General features: G+C 49.7%; 2 protein-coding genes across 2 annotated transcripts in view; one reads left to right on the forward strand and one right to left on the reverse strand.

The window, feature by feature from the left end:
* The window catches only part of NCAPD3 (non-SMC condensin II complex subunit D3), a 65,008-nt gene extending 62,074 nt beyond the window's left edge, over window positions 1-2,934 (reverse strand). Inside the window, exon 1 of the mRNA XM_063138874.1 lies at window positions 2,906-2,934. The gene's annotated coding sequence lies outside the window, so the exon portion shown is untranslated. The remainder of the gene's footprint in view (window positions 1-2,905) is intronic.
* Window positions 2,130-14,006, forward strand: VPS26B (VPS26 retromer complex component B). Its single transcript, XM_063138873.1, has 6 exons — window positions 2,130-3,132; window positions 9,153-9,309; window positions 9,959-10,123; window positions 11,337-11,512; window positions 11,709-11,851; window positions 13,555-14,006. The coding sequence occupies exons 1-6, from the start codon at window positions 2,910-2,912 to the stop codon at window positions 13,699-13,701; spliced, it is 1,011 nt and encodes a 336-aa protein (XP_062994943.1). The 5' UTR covers window positions 2,130-2,909; the 3' UTR covers window positions 13,702-14,006.
* The last annotated feature ends 4,877 nt before the right edge of the window (window positions 14,007-18,883 follow it).

An 18,883-nucleotide genomic window follows, 5' to 3' on the forward strand; every position in this document is an offset into this window, starting at 1 on the left:
AACCATAGAAGCCAGGAGTCCTGGCTCGCTCTCCCTCCCTCCAAGTGTCTATAGGGGGGGACCCAGGAGCCCTGCCCCCCAAGTGTAACCATAGAACCCAGGAGTCCTGGCTCTCCCTCCCTCCCTCCAAGTGTCTATAGGGGGAACCCAGGAGCCCTGCCCCCCAAGTGTAACCATAGAAGCCAGGAGTCCTGGCTCTCCCTCCCTCCCTCCAAGTGTCTATAGGGGGGAACCCAGGAGCCCTGCCCCCCAAGTGTAACCATAGAAGCCAGGAGTCCTGGCTCTCCCTCCCTCCCTCCAAGTGTCTATAGGGGGGAACCCAGGAGTCCTGCCCCCCAAGTGTAACCATAGAACCCAGGAGTCCTGGCTCTCCCTCCCTCCCTCCCAATGTCTATAGGGGGAACCCAGGAGCCCTGCCCCCCAAGTGTAACTATAGAACCCAGGCTCTCCCTTCCACCCTCCCAATATCTATAGGGGGGACCCAGGAGCCCTGCCCCCCAAGTATAACCATAGAACCCAGGAGTCCTGGCTCTCCCTCCCCCCCTCCAAGTGTCTATAGGGGGGGACCCAGGAGCCCTGCCCCCCAAGTGTAACCATAGAACCCAGGAGTCCTGGCTCTCCCTCCCTCCCTCCAAGTGTCTATAGGGGGAACCCAGGAGCCCTGCCCCCCAAGTGTAACCATAGAAGCCAGGAGTCCTGGCTCTCCCTCCCTCCCTCCAAGTGTCTATAGGGGGGAACCCAGGAGCCCTGCCCCCCAAGTGTAACCATAGAAGCCAGGAGTCCTGGCTCGCTCTCCCTCCCTCCAAGTGTCTATAGGGGGGAACCCAGGAGCCCTGCCCCCCAAGTGTAACCATAGAAGCCAGGAGTCCTGGCTCGCTCTCCCTCCCTCCAAGTGTCTATAGGGGGGAACCCAGGAGCCCTGCCCCCCAAGTGTAACCATAGAACCCAGGAGTCCTGGCTCGCTCTCCCTCCCTCCAAGTGTCTATAGGGGGGAACCCAGGAGCCCTGCCCCCCAAGTGTAACCATAGAACCCAGGAGTCCTGGCTCGCTCTCCCTCCCTCCCCCCCCAAGTGTCTCTAGGGGCCCCTCCTCGTCTTCGTGAGAGAGGGAAAGGCCGCGATCTTCACCCGCCCTCACCTTGGTTGACGTCCCGGAGACCCCACCGCTCCACAGCGCGCAGCAACAGCCGCCCCTCCGCCATGCCTGCTTCTGCCCCTACTGCCGCCGCCTTTTGAACCTTCCAATCCCCGCGTCCCCTCCCCGCCAGCCAATCACGGCCGGCGGGCGCCGCGCTTGCGCGCCAGGACCCGCTGGGCGAGCAGGAGCGCGGGGGACGCCTGCGCCGTCCGCGCTCTCGCAGGCGGCTCCCCCTCCCTCTCTCCCTCCCTGCCTGAGGCCGGGCGCGCGCGCATGCGCAGTGCCAGGCCCCCCCAGGTCCGGGACGCGGCGCGAGCTCCGCAGCCAGCGCAGCCCGGGCGAAGGCAAAGGAGGGAGGGAGGGGGAGCGCGTGCGCGCGCGCGCGCATCCCTGCTGCTGCGGAGGTTGCTGTCACCCATCCTTTGGCCAAGGCCGGGCCGTGCAAGGCAGGCTCCGGCGCTGCGTGGCGTTGCATGGCGCCACTGGGTTGAGCTCAGGCCTTCTTGCACCAGCCGCCTCCTCCTCCACCACCACCTATTGATTTCCCTCGCCTCCCAGGTGCAACGCCCCCGCCGGTCCCCCCACCCCCGTCGCCCCTTGCATCCCCCTTGCATTTCTCCTCTTCAAAGCCTAGGGAAGCGGGCCCGGGCATTGCACGCGCCTCCCCGCCCCCTCCTCCCTCCCTCCCTCTCTTGCATGCCTCTCCCCACCCTCCCACGGAGCGCCCTCGCCTTCCCCTCCTCTCCCCCCCCAAAAACCCGCCCGGCCACTTCCATTGCCGATCTCCCCCCTCCTCCCCGGCTTGCAAGGGTGCACTCCGGTCTCCAGCTGTGCGCGCCCCCCTCCCCTCCCCTCCCTCCCCCTTTGCACGCCCACCTTTCCGGCACCGGCGATTGGAGGTAAGCGCGAGCAGCCGCCGCCGTCGCCCCCCAACCCCCCGGGGTCTGCCTCGAGCCACGCCGTCCCCGGCTCCAGCCTCCCTACACCTGGGCAGCTGCAGGGGCGCCGAGCATGGCTGATGGCCCTCGTCACTAGGGCTAAGCCGCCTTCCCTGTGCACCTGATTTGCTTAAGCGCCCCCCCCCCCCGCCCCGTCCAGCCCTTGGCTTCTGCACCGAGCCCCTTCCCTGGCTGAGAGCCTGCACACCTGTACCTGCAGCCTCCTCATCCCTTCAGCATCCAGGTGTGCCTCCGACCCCCGCGGCTTCCCAGCTCCTGTGGCCGTCCTCCTCTTGCTCCGACCGCCTTTCCTCCTCCTCCTCCTCCTCCTCCTTCTTCCTCCTCCTCTTGCTCCGACCGCCTTTCCTCCTCCTCCTCCTCCTCCTCCTTCTTCTTCTTCCTCCTTCCTCCTCCTCCTCCTCCTCTTGCTCCGACCACCTTTCCTCCTCCTCCTTCTTCTTCCTCCTCCTCTTGCTCTGACCGCCTTTCCTCCTCCTCCTCCTCCTCCTCCTTCTCCTTCTTCTTCCTCCTCTTGCTCCGACCGCCTTTCCTCCTCCTCCTCCTCTTGCTCCGACCACCTTTCCTCCTCCTCCTCCTCCTTATTATTATTATTATTATTATTATTATTATTTCTCATACTTATACCCCGCATCTCAGCCAAAAAGGGCTCTCGGAGCAGCTTACAATTAGTTAGCAAAAAAGACAGTCCTGCCCTCAGGCTTACAGTCTTTCCTTAGCCTTGGAGAACCCGCCGTCCAAGGTCCTGGCCTGCCCTCGCCGGGCCACCTTTGCACTTTGGGGTGCCACCCCTTCTCCCCCCCCACACACACCGAGATGAGCTTCTTCGGGTTCGGACAGAGCGCTGAGCTGGAACTGGTGCTGAGCGACGCCGAGAGCAGGCGGCGGGCAGAGCATAAGACCGAGGAGGGCAAGAAGGAGAAATATTTCCTCTTCTACGATGGCGAGACGGTCTCCGGCAGGGTCATCCTCACCCTCAAGCACCCGAACAAACGGCTGGAACACCAGGGCATCAAGGTGGAGTTCATCGGACAGATAGGTAAGAGGTGCAGGTCTTGTCCACGGCAGCGGCTGCCTGTAAAGGGGTTTTCGGTTTCGTCATTTGTTAGCAATCGAAGATGTATCTAAATTACCAAGAGAGTCTCCCTTTTTTACACTGAAATGAATCATTATTGATTTCAATATTTATATGCCGCTTGTCATTGAGCAAATCCCAAAGCAGTTTACAAAGGAATTCCAAAAATACGCAGTAGTATTATGAGGTTGGCTCAAAGACAGCTAACAGCTGGGGAAAAGCCAAAGTAAACAGATAGCTTCTCTGTAAATAAGTTAAAAATGCAAGCGCAGAAGCCTAACAATAATAATAAATAAAGTTTGTGCCGTTTGAACATGGATGGAGTCTAGCAGTAGTATTACCTTGTCCTACCATAGAACAGCAGATAGTTGCATCACCCTAAATATCAGGTGCAAATGGTAGGGGAACCTCAGGCCCATGGTCCAAAAATCCACTCCCTTGGCTTCTGAATCCGGCCCTATGGCTGAATGGGGACTCAAACCCGGATCTCCTGAGTCCCAGTCCAACATTCTCACTACTACACCACACTGGCTCTCATAAGTGTAAACATGCCCTTTGCATCTCATCAGATAATGATTTTTGGCTCTACAGCCAAGCAAGTCCAACCTCCTGCATTGAGCAGGGGTTTGGACTCCATGGCCTTGTAGGCTCCTTCCAACTCTGCTATTCTATGATTCTATGAAGTGAGTTCTGTGGTCCCGCTCTAGGGAATTCTTTGCCTGTGCCATTGGAGCGGCCTGCAAGAGTTGCCTGCCATGTTTATTTATCTTGTTTGGTGACACTCTGTGGCTGTGTGGTCCAGTAAGTTCCGTAAACATCAATAGTGCAGCAGTCTGGTTCCTGGAATGTGCTCTGGAGCACCTGGGGGTTCCTTTGAAGGTTATCAGGGGTCCATGAACAAGACAATCAGTAATGGCAGAAAATATAACATGACCATCATTTTATCCACTCTTACTCATCTTCCCCTGCGATGCACAGCTTGGGGATCGTTGGTACATTCTAGCACGTGGAGCTAGGCCCAACAGGCCTAGTTTGGGCTGGGCCTGAAAGATAATGTTTCCCAGAATTTCTTGCAATGTGCAGCGGTTCCATGTTAGGAAAAAAACCCAAAATGGAAGGATTTTGTGGGGGTTGAGCCCTTGGGGTAAAACTGGTACGGTGCCACCAGATAGTGCTTTAAACAAGTTCAGGTTTACTCTGTAGTTAGTCCCACTCAATTCAGTGGGTCTTACTCCCAAGTAAGTGTGCATAGGTTTACAGGGTAAACTTCATTCTCGGGATTGACTCCGTAATTTGAATTGGATACAGAAATGGTTCCCAGCAGTGTGGAATTCACTGCCTCGCATTAATGGGTAATTGTCAGCTTTCTACAGTACGGAGAAGTCAATATATTTTTCTGCCCACCCACCCCCAAATTAAGCCCCGTCTAGTCACAGTTTGCCTGTTTTAGGATGTGTCTCTTTCTTTCCTTCTTTCCATTGATTTCCCCTGCTCTCCTCCTGGGTTGATGCTCACGTTACATGCATATATGGGCCACGTGTGCTTATTTATTACAGACACACACACACACAGTGCACAACGTTGACCTGGAAATGGTCACAAGCATATATTTGATAGTAATGAATGCTTTGGGAAGCCTGTAAACTCACGTCCTTCCTCACCAGCATTGGTTGCTCATGCAACCATTCTTACGTTGCAATGCAGACATCATGAAATCGGCCCACGGGAGGGAGCGGGGGGGGGGGGGGAAATGTGAGAATAGGTCTGGAAATTAGGGCGTTTTCTGGTGACTAACCTGTCAATTTATTTTTATTTATTTATTTAAGGATTTTTATGCCGCCATTCAGCCAAAAAAGGCTCTCACGGCGGCTTACAAAAGTATTTCTTGACAGTCCCTGCCCACAGGCTTACAATTTAAAAGACATGACACAAAAGGAAAGGGGATTGGGAGGGAGGAGGAGGAGGGGGGAAAGGAAAGCAAATTCAGGCACTACAATCTTAGTTGGAAAGTTCAGCAGTTACAGGTGACAGCAGGAGGGAGGGGGCTCTGAGCTGGAGCTGGACCCAGGCACGGTGGAGAGGTGCCTGGCTGCTGCTTCCTCCCTCACTGGTGGCCTCTGCAGCAACAGTTGGTAGCAGGAGGGAGGGGGCTCTCAGCTGGAGCTGGACCCAGGCATGGTGGAGAGGTGCCTGGCTGCTGCTTCCTCCCTCACTGGTGGCCTCTGCAGAGACAGTTGGTAGCAGGAGGGAGGGGGCTCTCAGCTGGAGCTGGACCCAGGCACGGTGGAGAGGTGCCTGGCTGCTGCTTCCTCCCTCACTGGTGGCCTCTGCAGCAACAGTTGGTAGCAGGAGGGAGGGGGCTCTCAGCTGGAGCTGGACCCAGGCATGGTGGAGAGGTGCCTGGCTGCTGCTTCCTCCCTCACTGGTGGCCTCTGCAGAGACAGTTGGTAGCAGGAGGGAGGGGGCTCTCAGCTGGAGCTGGACCCAGGCACGGTGGAGAGGTGCCTGGCTGCTGCTTCCTCCCTCACTGGTGGCCTCTCCAGAGACATTTAGTAGCAGGAGGGAGGGGGCTCTCAGCTGGAGCTGCACCTAGGCATGGTGGAGAGGTGCCTGGCTGCTGCTTCCTCCCTCAATTGTCAAGCGGCTAAGGCTGAGGTTGTGTGAGGGCTTCAGGGCGCACTCAGCTTTTCGTTAACCACGCCACCCTCCGCCCCAAATATCGGATAATTTGCAGTCACAGACTTGTCACACAGCAAATTTTATGAATCCAACCTGTGTCATTGATGCTCTTGCCTGGCTGCGAGAATTGTCTGTTGGGTGCTTCCCATGCGTGGTGCTTTCCGGATCTGCACACTTAAGTGCTATTACTAACCTAAGCATTGCCACTGCCAGGAGCTGCATCCATTATTGGTTATCGGTGTGTGATGCATCCTTGCCTGCTAGACATCGCTGCGTTCTCAGAATTGGACGAGCATCCCAAGTGCCTATTAATTAAGCTGAAAAATTATCCTGGCTATCTGATGCTTGTTTCAGATCCCCTGTCGTACATGGTCAGCTCCAGTTGTTCTTGGAACCGGGGCATGTGGTGAGGAAGTTCCTAGCCTTTCCCAACCATTGTCCTCCATCCACTTGATTTTCCTGTTTCTGTTTATCAGAAACATCCTGATCTCTTGAAGACCTCAGTTTAATTCTGATTTATCCATTCAGGTATAATATCAATCCAGACAAGATGGAGATGCTGTTGGTGGGTGGTTCCTCTGACTGGTTAGTGGGTGTTCAACCTGTCTGGAGGGGGTTACACTTCCCCTGAAGGAGCAGGTCTGTAGCTTGGGGGTTCTCCTAGAACCATCTCTGTCCCTTGAGACTCAGGTGGCCTCGGTGGCACGGAGTGCCTTCTACCATCTTTGGTTGGTGGCCCAGCTATGCCCCTATCTAGAGAGGGATAGCCTAGCTTCAGTTGTCCATGCTCTCGTAACCTCCAAATTAGATTACTGCAATGCCCTCTACATGGGGCAGCCTTTGAAGATGGTTCGGAAGCTGCAGCTTGTGCAAAATGCAGCGGCCAGATTGATAACTTTTCAATGGGGAGCGGTATATAAATATTCTAAATAAATAAATAAATAACTGGGACCAGAAGGTTTGAACATATAACACCAATTCAGGCCCACTTGCATTGGCTGCCTATACGTTTCCGAGCCCAATTCAAGGTGCTGGTTTTAACCTATAAAGCCTTACACGGCTTGGGACCCCAATACCTGATGGAACACCTCTCCCGACATGAACCTACCTGGACACTGCGCTCAACATCTAAGGTCCTCCTCTGAAGGAAGCTCAGAGGATGTCAACAAGGGAGAGGGCCTTTTCAGTGTTGGCCCCCCAATTATGGAATGATCTCCCCGACGAGGCTCGCTTGGTGCCAACATTTATCTTTTCGGCGCCAGAGTAAGACCTTTCTCTTCTCCCAGGCATTTAACATTTAACTACATATGCTGGGTTTGTTTGTTTTTAACGGACCCCAGAATAGATGTTTTTATAAGGATACTGTTGTTTTTATGCTTTTTATGTTTTTAAACTTTGTATATTTATTATTATTATTATTATTATTATTATTATTATTATTATTATTATTTATTTATATAGCACCAAATGTTTACTGTTTTTAAACTTTTGTAAACCGCCCTGAGAGCTTCAGCTATGGGGCGGTATATAAATGCAATAAATAAATAAATAAATATCTGGACATCTTAATGGTGTGGCCAGGGCAGCTATTAATGGCCAGGAGCAGGGGGTGGTCTCCAATCTTTTTTAGAGTCCCGAGGATAATTTGGAATTTGAGAAACTGATGTGGGCACCACCACAACATGCCAAATCAGTAGATCGCTGCTTTGGTGCCTACCTGTCACGTCTATGGATCTTATGCTGCGTCTTTTGTTTCGTGTCTGTCGGACACCGTAACGTCTCTTTAATAAGCGATGGTCGAATTCAGCTAATTGATGGCAGTACAATACAGCTAATGCTTCTTTTAAACTTACGTTTTGGCAGTGTCCAGGCGTTGTTTCTTTTGGGGAGGAGGTTATTACACAGATAAATTTTGTACTGGAACAGTCTTGAATACACACTGTTTCAAATTATTTACCAGTTTGATGGAAATTAATATATGGTCAGCGTAGATGGATTCTCTGTGCCCTTTAGACAGCGAAATGACTGGTATTACAACTTTGGAGGGATAAAAGCTCACCTCCAATAATGCAAAGGGAGAAATCAATGAAGTATGCTTAATATGGTTTAAACAAGATATATGAACAAGTGCAAACCTTTATTGGGACATTGTTTTTATTGGAATAGTAAATGTTTTCAAGATATGACAACTCAACAACATCTACTTCCCTTACATTATTAGATTTGGTGGAGGAGGAGGAAATGAAGGCACTGAAAACCACTAGCGTACTAAATTAGCATGCCTGAAGAGCTGAGTACATAAATAGATTTAAGGCAAAATCCTAGGCAGTCTTAGATGGAAAAAAGTCCTATGTCTCCCCCCATTCTCCAACCAGCGCGTAGGACTTTCCCCCTTCTAACTATGCATTGGATTGCACATTTATTTATTTGTGAATTTTATAGACAAGATTAAGATTTATTTTAGGGGAAATCCCTCCCAAGGCAGCATTCAAATTTGTATGTATAAAAGTGTACTTACAGAGACTTGCCTATGGGTGGGGCAGGGGAAGATAATTTACAGTTTGACTGGTGTTGTATTACAAGTTGCGAATCTGAAATTGCAAGTTGCGCATCTAATAAGCTATATGTTCATTTAGCCCCTTCTTTCCTTAACCTTCCGAAATATCTGATTGATTTACCCTCTGTTAAGATGAGAACAGCCTTTTCCTGGGCAAGGTTAAATGTACTCCCCTTGACAGAGTTCCCTAAGGACGATAGAGGTTGTCCTTGCAACCTTTTTACTTTAGAAGACATCACTCATTTTATTTTAGAATGCAAAGTCCATTCAGACATTAGGAAAATTTATATTCTTCCTTTGCTAGTTCAGAAGAAGGCAAGATCATCCTTCGAGAAACTGTGTTTTTAATTGAATGAGTTTAATAAATATGTAACTTTTAGAACTGCTAAATTTTTTGTGCTAGCCCCGGTCTCGCACACAAAGGCTAAGGGAATGAATGAATATTACACATCTATGTGAAACTATATAATGGCTGGTTGCTGAATGCAATAAACTTGACCTGGACTTGGATATTGTATCTATTCCAGTCACCAAATTTGATTTGTGTTTTAGTTATTCATTACGTTATTAATTAATTAACTCACATATTTCAGTGGAAAGTTTTCCAGAAAACGTTCTGTTTTGGGGGGGGCGGGGGAACACACCACTCTTTATCTATGGTTGAGAGCAGGATGTCGTGGCTGTTCAGATGTCTACTGGTAGCGAAGTATAGAGCTATTTTGCTTTACCAAGTGTTTTTCACTTCCAGAACTGTACTACGACCGAGGGAACCACCATGAATTTGTGTCCCTGGTGAAGGATTTGGCCCGACCTGGAGAGTTCACCCAGTCGCAGTCCTTTGACTTTGAATTCACGCATGTGGAGAAGCCGTACGAGTCCTACACTGGGCAGAATGTGAAGTTAAGGTGAGTGTTAACTTCTCATAAGAACATAAGAAGTTCCATGCTGGATCAGACCAAGGGTCCATCCAGTCTCTCCTCATAGGGCTTTGTTTCCAGACCCCTGATCATCCTCGTTGCCCTTCTCTGTGGCCAGCACGGAAACCAAGCGGGCTGGCCTAAGAGAGATGGGCCGTGCCTACTCACCTGTACGGTATCCTTTGTTGCCTGTGGTGACCAGGCAAGTAGTTAAATTCGGGGCTGTTATAACTTTGTATTTTCTTGATCATCATCTTGAAAAAACTTGAAACAAAGTTGTTGTTGTTGTTATTACAGTCTGCTTTTGGATTAATCAAGGATACCATTTAGGTAATCAGGGTTGTTTTTTTTAAAAATCTATTGATTAATTAATTGATCAACTAAACAGTTCGATTGTAACATTTTCTTAATTTACTTTTTTAAAACGTCTCTATCCTCACTTTCCGTCTTAAGGTCGCTTGCAATGTGAAACCGTAAAATCAGAATGCAATGATCAAAAAACAAATTGTGAAATGCAAAGCAGACAGGGAGCCTCCTCTAAGAAGCATCTCACTCCGACGCTTAATCGACATGAATTCTAAAGTTGCCGGAGACTCGCTAGCCTGATGGACGTTCCTCCCCCCATTTTTCTTTGCAGGTATTTCCTCCGCGCTACCGTGAGCCGCAGACTGAACGACGTGGTGAAGGAGATGGACATTGTGGTACATACGCTTAGCACCTACCCGGAACTCAACTCCTCCATCAAGATGGAGGTGGGGATTGAAGATTGCCTGCACATCGAGTTCGAGTACAATAAATCCAAGTAAGCATCGTGTGAATGCCTCCCATTGAGTGAGTCGGTCCTTGGGTCAGGTGTTTGAGGCTTGAAGGAGGTGATGTAGCTGAGGGCCTAGCCTCTTGGGAAGTCTTCTCCAACCATGGGCCTCCAGATGTGTTAGACTACAGCTCCCATCATTCCCAGCCAACATGGGCAATGGCTTGGGAGACAGGAGTGTAGTCTGGTGCATCTAGATCAGCCTTCCTCAACCTGGGGCGCTCCAGATGTGTTGGACTGCACCTCCCAGAATGCCCCAGCCAGCTGGGGCATTCTGGGAGTTGTAGTCCAACACATCTGGAGCGCCCCAGGTTGAGGAAGGCTGATCTAGATGGATCCAGATTGGAGACAGCTGCTGTAGTGAGACCAGCTCCGTCCTTCTGTGTTTCCTCTTAGTGTCTTGATTGATCGGCCTCAGGGGTGTAGACTTCTCAATTTTTCAGGGGGTGGGGGCATGGGGCTAAACTTGGAAAATGGGGGGCTAGGGTTATTTGTTTACATTTATGTATATATTTCACTTTCTGGAAACCATCCTTCATCATCAATGGATCCTAGAGTGTTTCAAGCCACATATTAAAATAATAAGTACTCAACCGAAATACATTTTAATTATAATATTATGATAGTTTACACGCTACCCCATCATCCATGGTCCTTTACTATACAGGCAACTGGAGACTGACTGAGGAATCTGCCAGCCAGGCTGTGAGCTTACTGATGTTACCTGGTTGAGCATTGCCCCCTCTGGGAAATCTCAGTGGGGACTTGACCACCACCCCACCCCACCCAGTTTATGCCCCTAATTGGGCATAAACCATTTATTTGTATCCCACCTTTTCCCCAGTATTGGAAAACCTGAGCAAAACAAAAGCTAAAAAAAAATCACTAAATTGGTGGTCAGGCAAAAGGGGGTGGGGCCATGGGAAGGGGCGTGGCCACAGCTGTCTGAGGAACCCCAGAGGGTTGTATTGGGACCCAAAGGGGGGGCCCTTTGACCCCCGGCCCTAAGGTTTTGCACCGCTGCCTTAAAGCAAGGGTGAGGAACCAGTAGGGCTCTAAATGATGTTGGACTACAATTCCCACCCACCCCAATTATTAGCCATGCTGGCTGGGGGCATAGGGGACTTGGCTTTCCATGCCGAAGGAGCGGTTCTCTTAAGCCTGTCGACCCCATTCTCTGTTGGTTTCCCATCCCTACCAGATACCATTTGAAAGACGTGATTGTTGGGAAGATCTACTTCCTCCTTGTGCGGATCAAGATCAAACACATGGAGATCGACATCATCAAGAGGGAGACCACGGGGACCGGGCCCAACGTTTACCACGAAAATGATACCATCGCTAAATACGAGATCATGGATGGGGCACCAGTGAGAGGTGAGGAGGAATTCCTAGGAAGATGCCTTATACCAGGGGAAGGGAACCTTTTTTGGCCCCAGGGCTGCTCTCTCTCATGGATGACCTTCCCAGGGTCAGGAGAGGCATGTGAGAGTTAGGCGGGGCCAAAGCGTTGACACACGATGTCTTCTTATCGGCTTAGAACCGGTGTTCTGCTTTTTGGCCTCCTCTGCAGGGGAGTCCATCCCGATTAGGCTCTTCCTCGCTGGCTACGAGCTGACGCCCACCATGAGGGACATCAATAAGAAGTTCTCCGTGCGCTATTACCTCAACCTGGTGCTGATCGATGAAGAGGAGCGCCGCTATTTTAAACAACAGGTGAGTTGGGAGGAGAAGCACACCATGGTCCCGAAAGTGAAATCCTATGGTAGGAAGCTCAGCAAGCATCCTGGGCCCATCCTCTTGCCCTTATTGCAAAGTTTAGAGAAGCCTCCCCAACCTGTTGCCCTCCAGATGTGTTGGACTGCAATTCCTATCTTTCCCAATCAGCGTGTTTTCCAAGATGGCAAAGGGACGTCCAAAAGAATGGCAGTTTTCACTGGAAAGAGGTGGCTAATGAATTGCCGTCCAGATCTCGGTGGACCTCAGCTACCATCAAGCTCAGGCATCACAGCCAGTGTGCCGTACGCTCTTCACACAGTGCATAGTTCGACTATGGAATTCGCTACCACAAGATGTAGGCTGAGTTCTGCCAACACGTTTCTCAATGGTGGTTTTAGAACTCCACGGTGGAGTTTTTACACCACCGTTGAGAAACGTGTTGTCTGGCAGGAAAACTCCACGCAGTGGTGGAGGTTTTTTTAGGGGAAAATGCTCCATGCAGAATATCAATACCGTGCAGAGCTGCACAACCGTTGTGTGGCAGGCTCCATGGAGTTTCCTGATGCGTCGAGTTGAATTTTCCGACTGGCTACAGAGTTCTCTGGCGAGAGCGGCGGAAGGAGCGAGTGCCGCTCTAGGAGAGCCGCCGGGGTTGTTTTTTCACAGCAATGGCTGATGGGATACCATCGGGAGGATCGGGGGAGGAGAGAGTGGAGGAACTGTCAATCAAACTTTGTGATGGATTTTACTCAACTCCACAGCAGCCCATAGACACACAATGGTGGAGTTAGAACATGTTGTATAGGGAGTACCCTAAAAACTCAACCGCTGAGTGGAGTTTTCACACTGCGTTGACTAATGTGTTGTCTAAACTGAGCTGTAGTGATGGCCACTGATTTGGATGGCTTTAAAGGAGGAATGGACAAATTCCTGGAGGAGGAGGCTGTCTATAGCTACAAGTCCCGATACCTCTATGCCACCTCCAGTAGCAGAGCCACTAAGCCTATGCACACCAGTTGCTGGGGAACATGGGTGGGAGGATGCTGTTGCACCCATGTCCTGCTTGTGGGTTCCTGGTCGACAGCTGGTTGTCTGCTGTGTGAACAAAGTGCTGGACTAGATGGTCCCTTGGTCTGATCCAGCAGGGCTCTTTTTATGTTCTTATGATGGATGTTGCAGTCCAACAACGTCTGGAGGCCCCCATGTTCCCCATCCTTCTCAAAGGGGAGGAGCTCCATCTTTATACCTACAATTCAAAAGGCGTCAGGGAGCTGGAGGGAGAGCCGGTGGGGAGAAGAAGACTTCTGGAAATGAACTTTTAACTACTTCCAACAGGTCAGGCTGATAGGATAAGAAATGTGAACTGGAGATAAAGAGTTCCTATCCATTACTGGTAGACAGACTCATGCTTGTCCTGCGTTTCTGACAGATGCAAGAAACGCGTAACAAGAAAGCTTCCATGCCATGGAGATCTAAGCCATGGGGCCCGAGAGAGGGTGATTTCTGAAGCCCCGGGCATATTGTCCTGCTTGTGGTCTTCCCATTGAAGCGTCTGTGGCAAACGAGATGCTGAACTAGATTGTCCTTTGGTCTGATCCAGCCAGGCTCCTCTTGCGTTCTCGGGTAGAGCGGACCTCCGCTCGCTCGGGTACGACCAAACAAATGAATGACGTCGTCCCGCCTCTCCTTGTTTTGGGCAGGAGGTGGTGTTATGGCGCAAGGGCGACATCGTGAGGAAGAGCATGTCCCATCAGGCTGCCATCGCCTCCCAGCGGTTCGAAGGCACGTCCTCCCAGACAGAGAGCAGGACGCCCAGCCAGCTTTCAGAGAACAACGGCCGGCAGTGAGAGGCGTGCGGAGCGCGAGGTTGCGACAAACGGCCTGGTTCAAGGCTCGGGGCTTTGGACAACGAAGGAGGATGCAAAACAAAACTTTCACCAGAGACTTGCAAACACAAATTATCCGTCGGGTTGTATGTGTGGTTTCCCTTTTATTTCCCCCTTTGTTCCTTTTCTCCCAAGGCCTAGGATGGGGAGGGAATGAACGCATGTGACAGCAAGAAGCCCTTCCTTTCTCTAATTCAGTATTCCTTAGGGTGGGGTGGAGGGTCAGGGTCAGATGCAGTTGGAGCTGGAGGGGAACACGGTTCTCTGAAGGGATACTAAAAGTGTATGGGGTGGGTGGGTGGGTGTTGTATATCAAATGTAAAGATCCCTGTTGGTTTGATTGTACATTTGAAGTTTTTATTTTATTTTTGCTTTTTTAAAAAAGCTCCCCCACTCCTCTTTGGCATTATTCACACGTGCGCATAAATAGTGCCAGAGAGGCTCAAAGGTGGTGCACGTAGCATTCATGTGTGAAAATGCCCTTCTTGCAGCATTCGCCAAATTCCTGATTGCTGAGGGCGCCCTTTTTTTTTTAAAGAATGAAAATGGGGAGGTGCAACTCATTCGTAACACCCAAAAAGGTTTTACTCTGCAAAGTTTGCAAGAGGAAGGAGCGCCTCCCCTTGGAGGAGAGCATCCCTGGACGTCTGCACGAATCCCTCTTCCGAAAGCGTCTTCTAAATGGGAAGGAAGCGACTGCAGAACAGCGCTGCTGGTGTAGACGTCGCAGGCAGCCTCCCCTGAGATTGGGTGAACTTTGAAGGGTCTGGGCTTGCTGTGAACAAAGTGAGCCAGTCACACCTGAATGGAAGGAGGATGGGAGTCAAAGCCGAACCTTGCAAAGACGCAGCGGAGAACTTGCTCCGTGGCTGGGCAGATCAATCTCACAGCAGCCATGAGTTATTTCATGTGTTGATCACGGCACACGGTTTGGGAATGGCTGCCTTAAAGATTCCAGGTTTGTTAGTAAAGTCGGGCAAAATTAATTCCGCCCAGCGTCACGCCTGGGGAGTCCTTCGTGTCCGCCGAGAAAACCGTGGAGTGGAGGCAAGGAGGAAATCCATGCTTAAAAGTGTGGGATTTTGCGAGCGAGGCAGACGCTTGGGGTTTGAGAAGTCCATTTTTCAGATCGGCCCCTGTAGAGTTCTCCTCCTCTTTCCCCAGGCGCTCTGCTGCTTTTACAAAAATTTCATAGAACCATAGAATAGTAGAGTTGGAAGGGGCCTACGAGGCCATCGAGTCCAACCCCCTGCTCAATGCAGGAATCCACCTGAAAGCATCCCTGACAGGTGGTTGTCCGTCAACCCAGCCTGCTCGTTCTCATGGCACGTACTGTGAGAAATCGGATGAAAGAACCTACAAGGCTGCTGTGAGCCTAAAGCGCCTGCCACCTGAAAGGAGTTTCCCTGCTACATCTCTGCATGATGTGCTGTTCCGAGCTTGTTGCCTTATGGGGTATGTCTGTTGGAAACCATCCCATCGTAAAACAGAATGACCTGCTTTTGGAGGAAGCAGAGACCAAGCAGCAGCTCATACAGGAAGTGACCCAATTCGGAAAATGGCCCACCTTGGCTCCGGGTGCCAGCGACTCCCCAAGGTCTCTTGGCTCCATTCCCCAAGATCCTCGCAGAGTCTGGGCCAGAGCTCATGACTATCCACATGCCCTCTTGGCAACGAATATGGTGACTTTGCTGCTTAACTCTTTTTCACCTTCTGGATGCGCAAGTGAGAACGGGGCCTAAAAGCCTCTCCTGGTATTATTCTATTTGGGGAGCACTGATCCCATTTGGACGCTGTTTCCTAAATGCTGGAGGGGCTTCCCCTCCTCCAGGCCGCTAGAGACCTTCTCCCCCTGACCCTGATCCAAGGTCCTCAAGGCAAAGCCCCATTCCCCAAAAATAACTTGGCTTTGGCATTTAGCTGAACGCTTCAACTGTACAGAGTTACGTAGATGTGTATCGTTCTGTCAGCATGGGTTAATCTTTTTATATATATATATATATATATATATAGTTCTCAACCTTGGAATTGACTAAGGTTAACCACACTCACCTCCCCACCCCGTTTTGTGATGAATATGCACTTTCTTTGTAGAGGTGGGCCTAAAATACTGAACGTCAATTCCGAAACTTGCAAATCGAGCTACTCTTCCTTTCAAACGAGCCATTTACATGTAATTTATAACAGCATTAGAAAATACTCCTCTAATTTGCCTTCTGGCTTCAGCACTTTTAGTATGTTGGCTTTCAGCTTCCACCTCCTCTACTTTCAGTAATGGGAACTAGAAATTTGAGCACCCTGCTCCTCCTTACAAAATGTTACCCACTTTTTGGATGGGGGAGTTTTAAGGGAACCCTGGGACCAAGCATACGCTCTCTGCTACAGCTGCACCTTCATTTTGTTAAAATATTGAATCAGGCTCCAAACCATATGCTAAGGCCTAATTGGTCCTCTCTTTTTAATGTTTAAATCCAGCTCTCATTTTTTGGGATAGGACTACATCTATATTGAGATTCCAGAAGGATTTCTGTAAAAGTACAGAGAAGGAAGGAAAGGAACCTCTCGTGCAAGCACTGAATCATTACTGACTCTTGGAGGGACGCCAGATTTCGCAGATTTACCGACCTCGGGAGGATGGAAGGCTGAGTCGACCCGAGCCGGCTGCCTGAAACCAGCTTCCGCTGGGATCGAACTCAGGCCATGGGGAGAGTTTCAGCTGCAGAAACTGCTAGAGCCAAGTTTCAAGCCCTCATGGCTGTGACAACCAAAAGTGTGTGTGTGTGGGGGGGGATGCCTGCTGAAATTCAAAAGCAGAGGGCTAACTGAATAAGATTCCCGCGGCCCACGTAGCTCCTGACCACCGTGACTAGCAAAGCCAGAACAAATTGTACAAAAATGTTAAAACTTGTCAACTGCATTGGACAGAATGATCCTAGTTCACATCATTGGTGCAATAATTTCACTTTCCTTGGTGCAGAAATAGAAGTGCTTGGGTACTGAATTCACCTATTTAATATGAGCCTTCCTCACTATAGAGTTGGCTTTAAAATGCTTTACCTGTCTGGGCGGTAGAGTTACGTCAATACCTTTGCATTATTGGGAAACATTTCCTCTTCAACGGTGGGGGAGTTTAGAGGTTGTATGTGTTTGAGGTATGGTTGAGGAATGTAATGCCTTCAGTAAGGAGTAAGTAGACTCTGTGATCCAGGTTGTACAAATCCATATCCTTCATGCTGGTCTGTGTTGTGAAGAATGCTGTGCATTCTGTGTTTTAAGTATGTACTCCGCACCACCCCTTAGGATCCAAGCAAGTAGTAGTATTACCTTCATGGCGACAAGAAGCTTTGGATTTTGGAATCTTTCTTAACGGCCAATACGACTACCTTTGCACATGAGATAGCATCACTGTGACTCCCATTTTGACAAACCAGAACGGAAGCTACCAGATGATTTGACCCAAAGCCAACTCAGTGGATCCACATGATGAAGGGAGGATTTAAATCTAGTTCTCCTACACTCAACCACAAACACTGTTTTGAACAGGAGACAATGGCAGCTGTGATGAACAGTCGAAGGACAAATTAATATTTTTTTCCTCCTCGTACCACGTTTTCGGTTGTTAATGATGGCTTTTTCCCCCCCTGCTTGCCAAAATGAATTTTGGTTTCACTCTCTGTTCATAGGCGAGGGCATAGAGTTGATGGGATGTCCAGCTAGGGTGTCCTTTGATGCGCCAGGGATCACCGGTTGCTGACTCCTACTCCATGAACGGTCCCCAATGTCCACACAAAGTGAGGAAGATGCAATGCTGACTTCTCACCTACGACCAAGGAAGACGGGCAAAGACTGTTTCCTTCCACAGACTGAAATGAGATGACGGCTTTGAGGAAGTTTGGATCTTACTAGAAAGCAAACTGGGTAATTCTCCTAAGCTTACACTGTCGGACTTACTTCTCTTTTCTCTATGATGTCCTTGCTGTTCCAGAGCCAGCAGCAAACTCCATTACTTCCAGTCCAATAGACACAGCTCACTGATTGCCCGATGTCCAGCTACTGCCCTTTACAAGTTCCGTAGCGGATGGTCAAGGATGCACTCAATTATTTCTTTAGGATCACGAAGAAATGTAATTGCTTCAAAGATGTGAAATGAGGTGTGTTCTTGGTTTTTTTAAAAACATACACAACAGTTTTCCCATTGTACATCATGGTTGGTGACTACTCTGAAGTAGGAGCAAACTTTGTCAACAATTTGTGATGAATCCTTCATATACATTCTCATTCATTCCAGGTGCTTGTAAATGAGCCAGTGGTTCTGAAACCACTATTCAAGGCCACTATTTGGGCCTGCTTGCTGTCTATGGGGCCACCATGTTTATTAACACACTCAACTACCAGGGAAGAAAGCTTGCCAAATCAAAACTCAGCTGCTGGAGTTGTCTTCCGTGTCGGTGAGCCACAGAAGCTGTATTGTGCATATATGCCACAGATGGGCAGGGGGGGAAAAGCAAAGAACAGGATGTGGTAGCAAGGGGAAAATCAAGTTTGTTGAGAATCTTACACTTTCATTTTCCAACAATGACAACAACACCCTTTCTTGCGTTTGCAAATCATGCTTCAAGCTGTGCTACCAGTACACTGAGAGATCTTGGAAGCTGGAGGGAGGGCTAAATTGGATTATGAAGAAGAAGAGACGGTGCTTCAAGGCTCTGGTGTAGAACCTCTCCTCTCCCAAACAAGGAGAGGTTGTGCGAAATTGCAAAAATTACACTTTGGATAAAGATTGCGTTGATTTGGCCTAATTTGTACCGATGATTCAGCCTGTCTCAGTGCAGAACCTTTGTCTTTAAGGCACATCGGACCCCTTACCTCGTAACTACCCGTTCCCCCCAGGGGGCTCAATTTTTGTGAAGCTTTAGTGGTAGCTATAGGCCTATTTTTGCATCTGGCCAGTCCTGGAAAAAGCCATGTTTAAAGTCCATCTCCAGTCTGAGATAACACGGAAGAGAAAAACCCAAACAGAGCTGTAAGAGTAACTGCAAAGGCAGCCCATGCTGACTTGGCTGTCAGAAAGGTCCATTTTATTTTATTTTTTGAGGTGGAGGGGGGAAGAGTCTACAGGTACTCAATTAAGCAGTGCAACTTG

This window comes from Elgaria multicarinata, chromosome 12, assembly GCF_023053635.1.
Source record: "Elgaria multicarinata webbii isolate HBS135686 ecotype San Diego chromosome 12, rElgMul1.1.pri, whole genome shotgun sequence".
NCBI lineage: Eukaryota > Metazoa > Chordata > Lepidosauria > Squamata > Anguidae > Elgaria > Elgaria multicarinata.

What these genes read in the sequence shown, in the direction of transcription:
- VPS26B (XM_063138873.1), top strand. Translation starts at nt 2,910, where the DNA reads ATGAGCTTCTTCGGGTTCGGACAGAGCGCTGAGCTGGAACTGGTGCTG. An exon ending in GGAGTTCATCGGACAGATAG is followed by an intron (nt 3,133 to 9,152) that starts GTAAGAGGTGCA and finishes TTTCACTTCCAG; the next exon opens with AACTGTACTACGACCGAGGG. An exon ending in TTCGAGTACAATAAATCCAA is followed by an intron (nt 10,124 to 11,336) that starts GTAAGCATCGTG and finishes CATCCCTACCAG; the next exon opens with ATACCATTTGAAAGACGTGA.